Source organism: Ursus maritimus, unplaced genomic scaffold (assembly GCF_017311325.1).
Source record: "Ursus maritimus isolate PB19 unplaced genomic scaffold, ASM1731132v1 scaffold_12, whole genome shotgun sequence".
In the NCBI taxonomy this organism is placed as follows: domain Eukaryota; kingdom Metazoa; phylum Chordata; class Mammalia; order Carnivora; family Ursidae; genus Ursus; species Ursus maritimus.
This window is the reverse complement of record NW_024423564.1, coordinates 3544994-3559807: the sequence shown is the minus strand read 5'-3', so window position 1 is coordinate 3559807 and position 14814 is coordinate 3544994. Positions and strand designations below refer to the sequence as shown.

Sequence of the window (14814 nt, the reverse complement as noted above, 5' to 3'; positions counted from 1 at the left end):
TCTCTAGCTTCTTTAAGGTGGCCCCAAGGAGGGCTCATGAGTGTGTGAGGCCGGAGAGAGGAGAAAACACCACCCAGGTTATCCCACTCTCTCCACTGGCCGAGACCAAACCCAGGCGACGCTTCTCTGCTATTCCAGCTCTAGCCACCCGGGGGCCCCTGGCTCCAGAGAATCGGGTCGCCGGTCCTGGCTTTGCTCCCAGGGAAGGCCACAAGTTGGGAAACCCACGCCCGGCAGGCCTGGGGCAGCTCGCTTTCACAGGCACCTGAGGGCGGGCTAGGGCACGAAGTCTCAGGTTTCAGGGGGATGGCAGTTGCCCGTCTAAGGGCTTCTCTGTTCCTTGGAATTGTACAGAATGTCTCTTGTGGCTTTTCCTCCTCCCTCCTTTTTTCCTGTTGACTCTCCCCATCCGGCTCTCTGAATCACCAGACTCCACAGGAAAGCAGCAGATGTTGACTTTACTTTTCGAAGCCAACGTCAGCTCCCTTCTGTGGAGTGGGGAGCAGGCAGGAAGGTGAGAGGCAGGGAATGGAGGAAGACAGCCCTCATCCTTTCCAAATTTGAGGGAGGATGTAGGGGGCATCTAAAAGGAGTCAGGGAACCTAAGCAAAAAATTCTTGATTCCTGGGGATAAGGAAAAAGGGGCCCCAAACCAAGGCCCCGGTGTTGGCGGTGGAGGCAGATCATGAGAAGGGAAGCACAGGGGGAGAGTGTTTCTGGTTTGGTGCCAGCCCTTCTCGTCTGAGGTAAGGCCTCATCTCTTGCCAGCAGCATCCTCATGACTCAAAAGTCAAGTCAGGCTGCAGGTCTGGGGAGACAGTCTAGAGGCTCTTCTTGTCCATCTGAGCCCCCAAACCTCGGCTCTTACGCAAGTCTTTTGGAAAAGCTGCCAAGAGGACTTTCTAGGGCTTTATTCTACATTCATTGCTCCAATTTCTCTTCTCTTTTTTCTTCCTCGGGGATTTTCTTTCGGGAGAAGAAGCCAAGCTGTAGAGGAAGAGATAAGAGTCATCACCAAATGTCCTGCCTGGGGACCTTGCCAGCAGCCCTCAGACATATCTGAAATCTTCACTTTTGTTCTGCTTCCAAAAATGAGATTCTAGTTTATTTTATTCGGCTTAGTTTAATTCCACCAACATTTGTAGAGTATAGTGAAAGAGACCCGGGCAGGACACCCACAGCCTGCTTGGCTGCCCAGCAGAAATCCACTTCTCCCTGCTATGATCAAGGAGCCCTCAACCCATGGGCGTCATGCCCCATACGTCCCTCCGAAGCAGCGCTTACCTTCCAAAGCCAGAAGACAAGGAGAGCGAGCAGGAGCAGCCCTCCCAGGACACTGCCGATGAGGGTCCACAGGGAGATGAGGACAGGGCGGGTCTGAATCACCTCCAGCAGGCTCTGTATGGGGGGACAGCTGTTTGGTGCTTGTACCCTTTCTCCCAGCTAGCCTCACCTCACGTTATAGGGGTGCAGTAGAAGCCTCGAAATGGAAGAATAAAAAGAAAGCAACTGAGGCAGGAACAAAGGCAATGGGACCCCCGCATCCTGATTTATCACTTCTGACTCCCCAGCTGCTGCCTAATGAGGGTGTCTCTGTTCTAAAAAAACAAAACAAAACAAAACAAAAAACCCAGGTGCCCTTGCCCCATTTTCACCCTCACTCTTTCCATGGCTCTCACACTCAGGCTCCAGTCCCACCTCACTCCAACGAGAGGCTTCCGTCAGCCGTAGGACACTGCCCTCCTTAGCTCCCAGCTCAAAGGTGCTGACCACTGTCAGAGACTTGAATTTGGCCTGGGGAACAAGTGGATGGGAAGACATTGAAAATGGGCCATCATCAGGTGGTGTGGTCTTAGAACCCCAACAGCACAGATGAAGCTGGTAGGCACAACTTCCAGAATCTTCCGGACCAGAGAAAAGGCTAGAGATCAATGGAGAAAGAGAGGAAGGGTAATAGAGGGAAAGCCTCTGGCCCTTCATATGTGCTGTTTGCTCTACCCGGTATTATTTAACTCCCCTTTCTTTGGCTAACCCCTACCCTTCCTTCAGGCTGAAGTTTAGACGTCACCCCTCCAGGAATTAGGGAAGTGTTTCCTCCTAACCCCCACCACCCTGGATTAAGATAATATTCTGTTTACCTCTCTGTCTTTCACCACTGGACTAGAAGATCCTTGAGGTCAAGAGCTGTGTCTTAAAAACAAATGTGTCTCCAGTACCTAGGGCCTAGCACAGTGCCAAGTATACACTGGTTTCTCAATAAAGCCTTATTGAAAAAATACACAAATGAATGAAAAAAGTATACCGAAGACAGACAAAGAGAGAAACAGACTTAGAGAAGGATGGTGTTTCAGACTTGACTTTCCCATAAAATATGCCTACATCCCAGGGATCTTGTGCTCTTCAAAGTAAATCACCCCTAGTAGTTGTTATAGCTGTTATAATTAATAGCTGTTATAATTAAGATGTTGTTTCCCTGCTCAGAAACTCACACTGACTCTGACTGCCCATCACATTGAGCTCAATTTCATCTCCCTAGCTTTCGAGAACTTTCATGACCTAGATCCCTTTCAGCTATGCAATCTTGCTTCCCATTACCGTCCTATCATGCATGTAATATCAACTATTTATTCATTCATTTACGAGAAATGTACTGAGTCACTATAATGAGTTAGGCATGGTGCTAAGTGTTGGGGATAGTCTCCTCAGTGTCTACCTAACACAGGTCCCTTTATAGAGTAGGCACTTGATAGATTATTAATTGGCTGAATCTAGGTATCCTATAAATGTGCAGTATTGATATAGCACCAAGGGATGATAAACAGAGGAAAATACAAGGATAACAACTCGCTTTAATGAAACCATCTCATTATTCATTTATTCTATACAACCCCGTGAAGTAGGGTATTATCTTCCCCACTTTAGAGATGAAGAGAAAGAATCAGAGAGACAGTGAATAACTTGCTCAAGGTCCAACAGCTTATACAGGGTAACGCTGGAACTTGAACGTGAGTCTGTTCCAAAAACTATGCTGAAGTTCCAGGTAGGAGTGGAAGAGGAGAGTAGAAGAAAAGATTTACCCTCCGGAAAAATTCATTGTGAACCAGCCTCAGCAGTCCCACAGAGACCTCGGTCCCCTTTGCCAGTCGCCCAAGGTGGCACCTCACGACCTGACAGCGAGTGTTACTCCCATTCTGCCAGAAGAGAGAGACAGATCAGGATCTGGGGGTGGAAAAACCGCCCCTCCCCACTCCAGGTTCTATCCCCTGTCCCAAGCCTCCAAAGTCTCCCGCTCCCCGCTGCATTCCCACTCTGGACATCTTCACCTTCTTGTGACTCATACCAGTCTGTTTGTGTGCTGAAACTCCTCCGGGTGCACAGGGGGCCCCGGGGGCTCGGTCAGATTCTGTACTGTGCAGCTTGCCTAGAGGGAGATGCAGCTTGAGCGACCCTCTCGAAGGGGAGAGGCCAGCCTCTCCAGGCCGAGCACGAGTGCGCTACCCACGCACGCTCTGTGGTCCTTCCCCGGGCCGTCCCTTTTGTTCTCCCCAGAGAAGCCACATGGGTAAAAGAAAGGTCTCCCAGAGGGAGGAGCCCTGAGAGCAGTGACCTGCAGATAGGGGACTGGGCCAGTTCAACAGATCAAGGTGGCAGGGTTCCATCCATCCTTAGCCCAAACTCACATTGTTAGTGATGACTTGAGACAACGACAGGAAGTAATTGCCCCCATGGGCTACAGCTGGAAGGAGGGCAGAGATGATGAGGCCACTGACCACATAGCAGCCAAGGTTCTGAACCTAAGAGGAGGATTGGGAATGGGAAGAAGTGGGAGACAGAAGATCCTTCCTCATCTGTTCCCCTTTACCCTCGATGCCACTGGAAATCTAAGAGACACTTGCCCCCTCCTTTGCCCAGGACTCCTCCCCCTCCTCCTGTTCATGCCAAGGCCCCTCCAGCTTCTCACCCTAAGAGTGGTTTTGAATTCGGGACCCACTGGGAGGGTCCCGTATGGGTGAACCTCATAGCGGTGCAGAGTGGACTCACTGCGTGGACACCAAGTCAGGAAGTACATGGTCACAGCCGTGACACAGACACAGGGGCATATGATCAGCACACAGACATGGATTCAGGGAAGGCAGAGCCAGCACATGGATAAAGAGATGGGGGTACATAAAGAAGATCGACATGGGACATGACGTAGACTCGGTACAAGCTTTAAGGTCACATCCCACACCCCTCACCCCAGCTTCAATCCCCGGGACCTCTAGCAAAGCCCTATGCCTAGAACACACAGGTATACCCATACCTAGGAAAGTAAGGTACTCAAAAGGTTCAACTCGAGTGGGATTGAGGGCAAAAAGTTGGAGCAGCCCCAAGGGTTTGGGAGAAACACCAAAACACATGGAAGGAAAGGGAGGAAACAGAGTATGAGCCTGGGGTCAGAACAGGGTCCTAGTGGGGAGCTGAGCCATACCTGGAGAATAGGAGGTGGGGCTCGTATTGAATGTAGGCTGAGGTCTGGGCTGTGTTATCTTGAAGGGTCCCATTTCTCTCCAGGCTATCGCTGTAGGGTCAGGGGGAGAGGCTCACATCCCAGCCCCCCTCTCAGACACCCCTTCCCCGACAAGACCCAACAGGAGAGGCCTGGGAGGAAGTTCCCGTTGTTCTCACCTGGTGGCAGTCAGCCTCACAAGGACCTGGCTCAGGAGGGAAGAGCAGCTAAACTCAAACTCCAGCAGGAACGTCACCTGGGGTCATATGGGGTCATGGTGTATTCCTCTTCATGAGGCCAGCAGGGCAACAGGAGCCCTTGTGTATCTCCTTCCCTAAACTCCCAGACCCCCAGGTTCCAGCCCCTGCCCTCTCAGAGCCGCTCTCTCATTCCGGGCCCCCACTCACCTTGGCTCCGGTCTGAAAGACAGGGTGCCCCACACTGCAGAGCCGGACATGAGGGGAAGGGGCGGAGCATTCCACCTTCACTGGGCTGTCCTTCTAAGAGCAGAGGAGTGGGGGTGGGGGCTGGAGCTGAGGCTGCAAGTGCTCTCCTGCCCGCAGCCTCCAAGCACTGAGCCTCCCTCTTGAGCCCTTCACAGCCGAGGCCAATACCTCAGTCTTCTTCCTCCTCCTGCCCTGACTGCTCCCAAACCTCCCCCACCCCAGTCACCTGAGGCATGAAACTGGCCAGGTGGAGGTTTCTAGAGAAGCTGAGACTCAGGCTAGTGTTGTAGGCATTTTCCTTCCTGTTCTCCAGAGTTGCTGACACCAACACTTTCTGCCGACCTCCTCGAACTATGAACGGGTCCTTCCTAGGAGTGGTGGATAAAGGAGAGCCCAGGAGTTGAAAAGCTGCCTAAAGCATCACTTCTGCTTTCCTGGGCAAGAAACAACCCTCCAGCTCCCTTCAAGTTCCTTCCGGTCTGTCTCAGGTCACCCTGGTTTGGCCAGTTCATGTCTGTCCCACCTGGAGCCTTTGATGTCCATATTAGCTCGAAGCACCAGGTCAGTGACACATTCATTGTCAGGGCCACAATCCTTCGAGAAGGGGACCTAGAGTGGAAAGAAGGGGCTGAGGCCTGATAGGAAGGCAAGGAGAAAGGAATGGAATCAGGGGAAAAGTGGAAAGAGAAGAGCGGACGCCCAGGTCAGATTTTGCTGTGATATCAGGTGTCCACCCTCCATGTCTCTCGAATTCACTGAGAAGGGCAGTGTTGAGGCCCAGGGGCAGGGCAGGGCTTGGCACCGCTAACCAGCTTTCGTATGGAGGTGGGAGAGGCCTCATCCAGCACAGGCCCTGGCTTCGTGGTGTTGTCCAATGCAAAGGTCACAGTCAAGGCCAGTGGCCGGAGGTAATCTGAGGTGTCCTGAGGAAAACCAGAGTCAAGGATCACGGGGAGCCTGGATTAGGGGTACAGCCCAGGCCCCTGGCAGAATGGGATGATTACAGTGATCACGTGCTGAACTCCTTCGATGTGCTGGATACTGTCCTAAGGTTTTGTCAATAGCACCACATTGAGTTCTAACACAACTCCCACGGTGGGGCTGTTAGCAGCATCTCCTCCTGTCAGGCAAGGAACCTGAGGTGTGCAGTTGTGTGACTAGCCCGGGTTCACAGTCAGGGGCTAGATCAGCCTGCCTCCAGACGCTGAACTTCCCCGCTTTCCCGCCCTCGGCCTGGGCTTTTTGGCCAATCCAGCAGGAATGCCTCCTCCACTCAGCCTTCCCCTCGCTCCCAGGCCCTGACGCAAAGCCCTCACTGCCCCTGCTCACCAGCACATGGAAGCGCAGCTGCTCACAAGTGACATTCCCCACGCTGAGCCGGAGCCTCCGAGGGGACAGCCTCTGGCCAGAGCCATCAAACGCAGCACGTGCCCCCGCCGTCCACTCATCCAGGGATGCTGTAAACCACAAATCTGGATGGGGCAGGCAGGAGCGAGGGTGAAGAGAGGTCCAGAGACCAAGGCAGGCGGGGTTGAGAGGTGCTTAGGACGCTCTGGTCACTCACAGAATCGGCGATCCCAGCGGCCAGGAGTGCGCGAGGTCACTTGGAAGCAAAGGGCTGCAGAAAGGCAGGCTGCCTCCTGGCCTCGCCGGCTGCAGTCCTTCTGAACCACACTGATGGCTGGCGGGGTCACCTCCAGTGAGGGGGCCAGGTGGACAATGGGCCGGGAGCTGGGAGGAGGGCGGTAAAGAAATTCTAGCAGTAAGAGGAAAGCCCTTTGAAAAAGGCAGTCCACAGTGTTGGCCTCCCAAAGGCCAGAGGCAAGAACCAGGGGCTAGATGTACACGTGTCGCCCTCCCCGGAACCTTCCTGCAGAAAGATAACAGCTGACACTGGAGAAGTACTTGCCCTGTGCTAGGCACCGCGTCAAGATCTTTACCCCATTGAGACAGCAAACCCTCACAGCAAGCCTATGAGGTAGGCGCTGTTATTCCCATTTTAAAGACGAGGAAATGGAGGAACAGAGCGAGTTGGTCAAGAAATCCAAATCTAGGGCGTCTAGGTGGCTCAGTCAGTTACGCGTCTGCCTTCGGCTCAGGTCATGATCCCAGGGTCCTGGGATCGAGTCCTGCATGGGGCTCCCCGCTCAGCAGGGAACCTGCTCTTCCTTCTCCCTTGCCCCTCCCCCGGCTTGTGTTCTCTCTTGCTCACACTCTCTCTCAAATAAATAAAATCTTAAAAAAAATCCACATCTAAGTCTGTGACTTCCAAGCCCTTGCTTTTAACAGCTACACCATACTGTCCACCGCCTCCTGAGATGGGACGGCTCACCTGAGCAGGACGGCTGCCCCCTGGGCGCCCACAGCCACGTCTACCAGGTCATCTCCATCCAGGTCCAGCCGGCCGTCCACACTCCGGCCAAAGTAGCTGAGGGCCTGTGGCATGGAGATGGCAGCAATCCTCTGAGAGGAAGAGAGGGGAGAGTGAGCAGAGACGCTTACGCCTGGTGACCCAGACCACCCGCCCGGCACACATGCAAGAAGGAATAAGAGAATAAGAAGAGGGGCGCCTGGGTGGCTCTGTTGGTTAAGCCCTGCATCGGGCTCCCTGCTCAGCGAGGAGACTGCTTCTCCCTCTGCCTCTCCCCTCTGGCTTGTACACTTTCTCTCTCTCTCTCAAATAAATAAAATCTTTAAAAAAAAAAGAGAGAGAGAGAGAGAGAAAGAGAATAGGAAGGAATAAGAGAAGCTAGCCTGGGTTCAGGAGTCCCTAGGACAGCAACCTGTATCCTACCTTACCACCTCACCTTTTTGACCACTGATAAAAGAGCACTTGTCCGGTTTGGGTCTCAAGGTCAGGGAAACATTGACGAACAAGGAGTGCAGCCCCCTTCTCCTTCTGCCCACCCACGCCCCTGCTTGATCTGGACACTCCTGACCTGGGCGGGCCGGGGCCTGAGTCCACTCTGGGTGCCATGATATAGGTACAGGGCTCCATGATGTCCATCCTCCAGGGGCGCCCCCACAGCCACGTCAGCAAAACCGTCTTGGTTCAGATCAGGAAGGGCACCCATGGCAAAGCCAAACCGAGCATCCTGGGGGGGTTCTGGCTGAAGTGTCCCCTGGAGCGTCAGCAAGGCCTGCTGGTGGAGGGAGACCACAGAAGATGCTGACCTGGCAATCCCAACCTCTCAGCCAGCCCGTGAAGGGATGCGCCTTCCCTCCCTTCCTCCCTCCGCCCTCCACAGACAGGTTCAAGGGGATCCCAGCAAGTCTCACCTGACCCACCAGATACACATAAACACGTCCTGTCTCCTTGTTCTGGGGCCCCAGGAACATGGGGGCGGCCACAAGTAAGACATCGGTTGTTCCATCCCCGTCCGTATCCAACGGACAGAGTTCACTGCCGAAGTAGGAGCCGATCTGGGGAGTGGTGGGGAGCGGGGACCCCAGAGAAAAAGACAATGTGGTTGTGGACAAGTGAGATGTATCCGCCAGCCTGCCGGTCTGGCCCTCACACCCCTGACACACTCTGCCAACCACAATTCAACAGACTTCTCAGACTCCTCTCTTGGCCCTTCCCTTTCTTCCCCCACAGCCCGAAGGTCCCTCAGGATCCAAGGGTCCCACCCTCCTGTGGATGCCCTACCTGCTCCCCCTGGAGGCTCTGGGCAACCCTCACAGCCCCATCTTTCTTAAGCTGGAAGGCGATGACCTTTCCTCTATGTCTAAACCGAGGAGCCCCTGAGAGAAAGAGGCGGCGTCCACCCCGCAAAAGCATGGAGGAAACAGAATAACCTAGAAGTGGGCAGGGAATCAGGGGTAAAAGGGGAAAAAGATGCGGTCAGAGGAGGAGGGTTTCCTAGAGGCACAGGAGGAGGTCCCAAGGAAAAGTAGCAGATCAGTGAGAAACTGCTCTCATACCCCCCACTGATGAAACGCTTCTTCCTCACCCCCTCATCCCCGGCAGCCCTCTGCTACTCACCCAAGTAGGCTGCGTGGTTCTGCAAAGCAGGGGGGAACTCATCTTCCAGGGCTGTCCGTGGGGGGAAAAGGCGGTGACCTTCTTCAAGCCATAACACGGAGCCCCCCCAGTCATAGGCCCCCACCATTCCAAAGAGAATCCCATCCTGTTTGGCAGAAAGAGATGGGGTCACTTGAAAAGACAAGAGGAAATGAGGAGTAAAAACGCCAGGAGTGAGAAGGTCACTAAGAATGTGCTGGGGTCAGTTGGAAAGGCATGGCAAGGTCAGCGTGGACACTGGTTAAAGGAGGAATCTAGAAGAGCCCTGGGTTGAAGTTGCCTGAGGCTCAGGTTGGGAGGAGTCAGATGTTAAGAGGGGTCACAGAGGGGTCAGAATTCCGTCCAACCTTCAGCCGATGAGTAGAGAAACCAATCTGAGACATTTCCAGCCCAAAAGAGCTTTCATTTTCTCCATGGGACCCTTGAGCAAGCGAAAATATCAAGGCAGTATCAGGGAAGACATTTCCTTTGACTTACTGAACTCATCACAGAACCCCACCTACACCCGGAACCCCCTGTTCTCCCTGTCCCCCATTTCTCTAGGGTGGGCGTTACCCTCGAGGCCAAAGATCCGGTCTCCTAGTGCGTCCACAATGTCAGTCAGCGCAGCTTCATCTGTGACGTTGAAGAAGAATCTCTCATCTGGGTCACTGGCAATCGTCCTGATTTCCCGCAGGAAAGACGTGGGGTCTCGCTGCCGCCGGAGGTAGTGGCCAAGGACCTGGGGTCAGGAGAGCCAGGTGGGGTCAGTTAGCTATGCGGAGCGAGGTGCTCGAGCTGGCACAGAACACAGCCAACTAACGTGAAGGAAGGGAAATGTGGCCGATCTCTGGAACGCGGTTAATGCCCATTTTCTTCAAATTCCCAGTCCTCAGTGTCGCCATCGCCCCTCCGTCCTGCCAGATCCAGAGGAGATTCTCACCGCGATCCCATAGCGGGTCACTCTTCCAGCCTCACAGGCCTTTAGGGCGGCAGGAAGCTCCTCGCCGTCATGCGACTCTCCGTCAGTGACAACCACCAGCAGCCTGGCAGCCTCTGGCCGGCCCCCACGGGACAGACTGAATCCTTCTGTGCTGAGAAGAGAGAGAAAGGCGTGAGGTATGATCTCGTGTACACACACACACACACACACACACACACACACCCCGCCGTCGGCAGTTCCCCAAGGTCAGTCCATCTCCTTGACAGTGCGTGGCGTGGAGGCTGGCACACAGTAAGGGCTAAAATGTCTGAGGGTCAACAAGCATAGAGAGCACATGTCCTCCATGCAAGTAACTCAACAATCCATTCGCTCATAGATTCATTCAGCAAATACTGCATTGGAGAGAGGACACGTACTCAGAGAATTGTAAAATCAAGGAGAGTGGTCAGGACAGGGGAGTCTTCCCAGAGATGAGTTCTGAATCACATTTGGCAAGTGGGCTATGACACGAGGAGTGGAGCACCTGAAGGCCAAGATCAAAGTGAGAGTGCAGGGATAGAGAAAGTGCCGTCTACAGAGACAAATAAATCAGAAACATGGAAAGACACAGACATAGACACTTGGAAGAATGCGACGAGAAGGGCGTGCAATGACAGCCAGCTTGGCCTTCCCCACCCGCCCATGTGCGCACAAAGGAGAGCACGCCAGACACCTTGGGATGGATGTACTGTACTCCAGACCCTTCCCTGACCCTTCTAGGCCCTCCTCACTCTGGCCTCCCAGGCTCCCCTTCCCAATGGCTCACCAGGCCACCAGGATTGCTTGGGCAGTCTTTGTTTCTCGTCCCTCTCGCCGACTCAAGTTCCTCGCTGCCCTCACCACTTCTTCCTTGGTTCGGAAATCTCCCAGGGACCACTCGTGCACGGGGCTCTCCCCATACTGTACCAGTCCCACCTGAGAACAAAGTGTGCAGCCACATGGAATGCGTGTACTGAGGGAGAAGATAGCATGTGAGGGCAGGGGGAGGGGCATTTGGATACTACTGAAGATACTACCTACATTCTTCTCCCGTCCCCGCCGGTCTCTCCCCCTCCAAGCCCACCCATACTGCTTTCTCTTACCTGTATCTGCTCCGGGTCAATAAACAGTCTCCCTACCAGTCTTCGTAGGAAAGTCTGAACTTCAGACCAGGGGTAGATGCTATTGGAGCCATCCAAGACAATGACAACATCCATGTAGGTGGGACAGCCTAGGAGGAGGGGGATGCTGGTGAGGAACAGAGGGTAGAAGGATATTGGGCATGGGGACAACAAGGGAAGAGGTTACAGGAGGGTACATTCCATCCAAACACATTTTAGGCACTTCTGAACATGCAGGGAAGGTAGTATGCCAGGCCCTGGGTCAATGTAGAAATGACTAAAAGAGGAGATGGGCATGCATACAATTTACAAGAAGAAGAAAGAGAAGGAGGAGAAGAGGGAGAAGAAGAGGAAGAAGAAGGAGACAAAGGGAGGAGGAGGAGGAGGAATTAGTGCTAGGGAGAAACAGAGCATCGCTGTGTGCTGTAGGACAGCAGAGGGTCAGTTCTGATGGTAGGGAATCAAAGGGGGCGGCAACAGAAGATGTTTAAGGAGAAGAGAATATAAGAAAAGGCATTTGCATGGGGAACACTTTAAAAAAAAGGACAGGGAGGTATAAAAATAGATGACAAAGAGGAGAATGGGGAGGGAAATGCCATGGCCAAGGCACAGTGCGTGGAGGGATACAGTGAGAGATGAGTTTTTGAAGTTGGTTAGATCAGTTCATGGAGTCTTGATGCCCTGGCAAAGAGTCTGAATTCTAATCTGTTAGGAAACATGGAACCTTTGCAGGCACATTAGGTAACAATGAGGAAAGCTATGCAGGCCCCCTGCCCAGCATCATACCCTGGTGCCCCATCTTTTTCCCACCCTGCACCCGGTTCTGGGGACTGAGTCCTCAGGCCCTTCTTCTGGCTCACGTTGTGCGGTGGGTGCCAGGCTTCCCTGGGGCCGGAATGAAGCGTCTACACGGGCACATATCCCAGAACTGAAGACAGAGGAGCCACAAGCACGAGACCAGAGAGGGGCACAAGCCTGGGGAGGGGTGCGGGAAGTTTTACCTCCCGGGTTTGAGAGCACGCTCTCAGCACTGGCCCCTAGTCCAAGGAGGCACTGAAGCCACTCCCTGGGATCCCCCCCTTGCTTTCTAGGGGTTTAAACTTCTTGACCTTGACCCCTCCACATAGACCAATGTCCCTTACCATACTGCTCTTTTCTCTGCCAAAATCCTTCAGAGACCCCGCCACCACCCTGTCCTTGGCTCACCATGAATCCCCCATCATTGTCTGTCTCTAGTAGAGACATTCCCAGGTGCATATTCATAGCAGGATGAGATGAATTTCCCAGTGGATAGTCACCTGGTTGGAAGGGGGTGGAAGAGAATGAGATCATGGGGTCACACATGACGTTCTTGAATTTAGGGTGATTTGGAAAGCGGATGAGATCAGGATCAAGTCAAACGCAAGGGAGTATGTGGGATATGCGGGTGAAGGTGAGGTGGCTACCAGCATATCAGGTTAGGGGTTAGGAGTGGAAGAGTGAGGCATCTTCTTACCCAAGTGGCCTTTGGCACACGGAGCACTGTGGGAGCCCCCTACAGGGCAGCGATAAACGTCCCCCCTTCTGTCACCTGAAGGCCCATCCCAGGGGGCACCCACCAGCATCCTGGGAGGAGGACATTAGTATAAGCTTCGTGTGAACATGACCTCTGAGATAGGCCAGAGGGAAAATGCATGGGGGTAGCAAGTCCTGAAACCCAGCCACTTCCAAAAGACCAGATTCATTTAGATTCCCATCTGTCTTGCCTCCCCTTTAAGAGCTCTACCACAGGCCCAATCCCATGGCCCTCTGGTTTCCTCCTCACCATCGACGTCCACCCCCGACATGTTGTAAGACACTATATCCGAATTCAGCCTCAGGTGGCCCTGGGAACAGGCGTGGGCGGTGCACATCCAGGTTAAAGGGGGAGCACAGACCTGGGGGGCAGAGTCATAAGGATAGAAGGAAGCAGTCAGAGAGGCTAATGAATGCCCCAAGAGGTACAATCAGAGAGGAAGCACTAAGGGAACATTCTGATCTCAGGCTATCTCCCTGTTTCTTACTCATGTACTCAGAGCTCCAAGCAAGGATGATCTCCTTCCTGTGTTTGGGTCCAGAAGTCTAACCTGTGGCCATCTGCCATACCAGTGTGCAGCTGTATTTCCATTCCCACCCCTGAAATCTCATTCACAGACACGTCTGGAAGGGTCAGGTTCCTCTTTTCCACATCATTCCTCCTACACATCCTCCCCCAGAGCTGCAAGAGTCAAAGAGGGAGAGGGCCTGTCTGCAGCCCAGAACGACAGTTCCTTCCAGATTCTCCCCAAACGCAAGACCTCAGGGAGGGCAAGAGGAGGCTAGTGAGTAATGGTCTCTCCTCTGTCTCTTCATGACTCCCAGTGTCAGGGTCACACTCTCAATCTCTTTCTCCACTGTCTAGGTCCCTGCATGATTCCAGCCCTGAAACCTCAGTGGTAATTAACTGGGTGGGGCCACTTGCCTGCCCACACACATGGTTTGCCAACCATCGTTACCAAGGGTCCCACCACCCCAAAGTTTCCCACAACCCGCTTCTTTTCTAACTCATCCACCCTCCCAACTGTCCCCTACTTACCTGCCTTTCTTCCTTAACTTTCAGCCCACTCTAAAGTCATCCCGTACTCTTATCCTGGCTGATTCTTGCCCCCCCCCCCCGTCAACCCCAATCCCTTTAAAACCAGAGCCAGTATGGGGTACCTGGCTGGCTCAGTCAGTAGAGCATGCTATTCTTGACCTCAGGGTCGTTAGTTTAAGCCCCATGTTGGGCATAGAATTTACTTAAAAGTAAAATTAAATTTAAAAAATGTAAAGAAATCAGAGCTGGTATTTTAGGAAACAAAGATTACAGGGCACTGGTGAGGAAAAATTCCAAGCCTCTGGTCCCTCCCATGGTTCTTCCCTGTCTTGCTCTCTTCTTTCAAGCAACCCCTTTTCAGGCCACCCCCACCCCCCCACCACCAATGGCTATAAGCTCTGCCTCAAGCCACGTTCCTTTTCAGAAAGGTGTTTCCTATGTGAGCCTTTTTGCATCCAGGAAACTGGCAGGGCTGTATGACCAGCAACTGTAGCTCATTGGTTAGATAAACTGAGTTCTCACCACACAGTTAGTTATGCCTCGGGCTCCAGAGACCACTAAGGGTAGAAGGAAGCTGGGAGGATAATAGGAATCAGACTAGCCACGTGGAAGGTCACATCATATTTCTTTTTGGTCCACTCACTCCTCCAGGGCTTAGGATAAAGATTTTAGATAATGGGACACAAATCTGACCCAAGGCCCTGCCAGTCTCAATCCTGAAGCACTCATATGTGTGGGCATAAGAATGAAAACATGCACACACACGACACACAGAATCAATGTTAACTTCTCACCCTAACTCCCAAAGATTTTAACCCTAAAGGTCCCAATGCCAAACAACCCATACACTTTCCCTCCCCCCCAGGAACCAAGAAATTAACCTCCCTCACCTGTCAGGACCATCACGGGCAAGAGCAGGTGAGGGATGAGGGGGAGTTCCATGCCTGCTTGTTCTCTGTCCGCGTGAGAAGTCCTGTGCCTCTGTCCCTCTCCTTTTCTGTTTTCTTTACTTTCCCTCCCATCCTGCCCCCTCCCACTGGCAGCTAAAAATAAAATGGGAGGAGTGATGGTGGGAACTCCAGGGGAGTCCCAGACCAAGGAAAGGAGGCCTGAGCGATCTTAGCCTAGTTCTCTGCCCTGGTGCTGCCCCCTGGAGGCATCATCTCAGCATCCAAAGAACACAAGTCTCGACTTCTGCAGT

General features: G+C 53.2%; 1 protein-coding gene across 5 annotated transcripts; it reads right to left on the bottom strand.

The window, feature by feature from the left end:
- Window positions 1–443: 443 nt before the first annotated feature.
- On the bottom strand, window positions 444–14571 carry ITGA10 (integrin subunit alpha 10). Of its 5 annotated transcripts, XM_008707753.1 has the most exons (30): window positions 14504–14571; window positions 12825–12936; window positions 12516–12625; window positions 12227–12318; window positions 11881–11995; window positions 11003–11130; window positions 10687–10835; window positions 9882–10032; window positions 9515–9680; window positions 9307–9380; window positions 8921–9065; window positions 8585–8733; window positions 8215–8358; window positions 7875–8078; window positions 7268–7398; window positions 6500–6666; window positions 6265–6407; window positions 5745–5858; window positions 5459–5544; window positions 5162–5303; window positions 4897–4989; window positions 4669–4745; window positions 4472–4561; window positions 3962–4040; window positions 3681–3794; window positions 3341–3421; window positions 3078–3191; window positions 1699–1794; window positions 1285–1398; window positions 444–987 (listed from the first exon to the last, which is right to left on the bottom strand). In XM_008707753.1, exons 1-30 carry the CDS (start codon window positions 14553–14555, stop codon window positions 922–924), a joined length of 3498 nt encoding a protein of 1165 aa, XP_008705975.1. In that variant the 5' UTR covers window positions 14556–14571; the 3' UTR covers window positions 444–921. The 5 variants fall into 5 exon arrangements, with proteins under 5 accessions (XP_008705975.1, XP_040482760.1, XP_040482758.1 ...); XM_040626826.1 differs by lacking the exons at window positions 11881–11995; window positions 12227–12318; window positions 12516–12625; window positions 14504–14571 and having other exon boundaries at window positions 12825–13130; XM_040626824.1 differs by lacking the exons at window positions 11881–11995; window positions 12227–12318; window positions 12516–12625; window positions 12825–12936; window positions 14504–14571 and having other exon boundaries at window positions 4897–4986; window positions 11003–11475.
- Window positions 14572–14814: the final 243 nt, after the last annotated feature.

Bases quoted from the DNA above. Each gene is read 5' to 3' on its own strand.
- ITGA10 (XM_008707753.1), bottom strand. From the start codon at position 14,555: ATGGAACTCCCCCTCATCCCTCACCTGCTCTTGCCCGTGATGGTCCTG. The intron at 12,319-12,515 runs GTAAGAAGATGC...CCTTCCAACCAG, and splicing joins GTGTGCCAAAGGCCACTTGG to GTGACTATCCACTGGGAAAT. The intron at 6,408-6,499 runs GTGAGTGACCAG...TGCCCCATCCAG, and splicing joins CCGCTGGGATCGCCGATTCT to ATTTGTGGTTTACAGCATCC.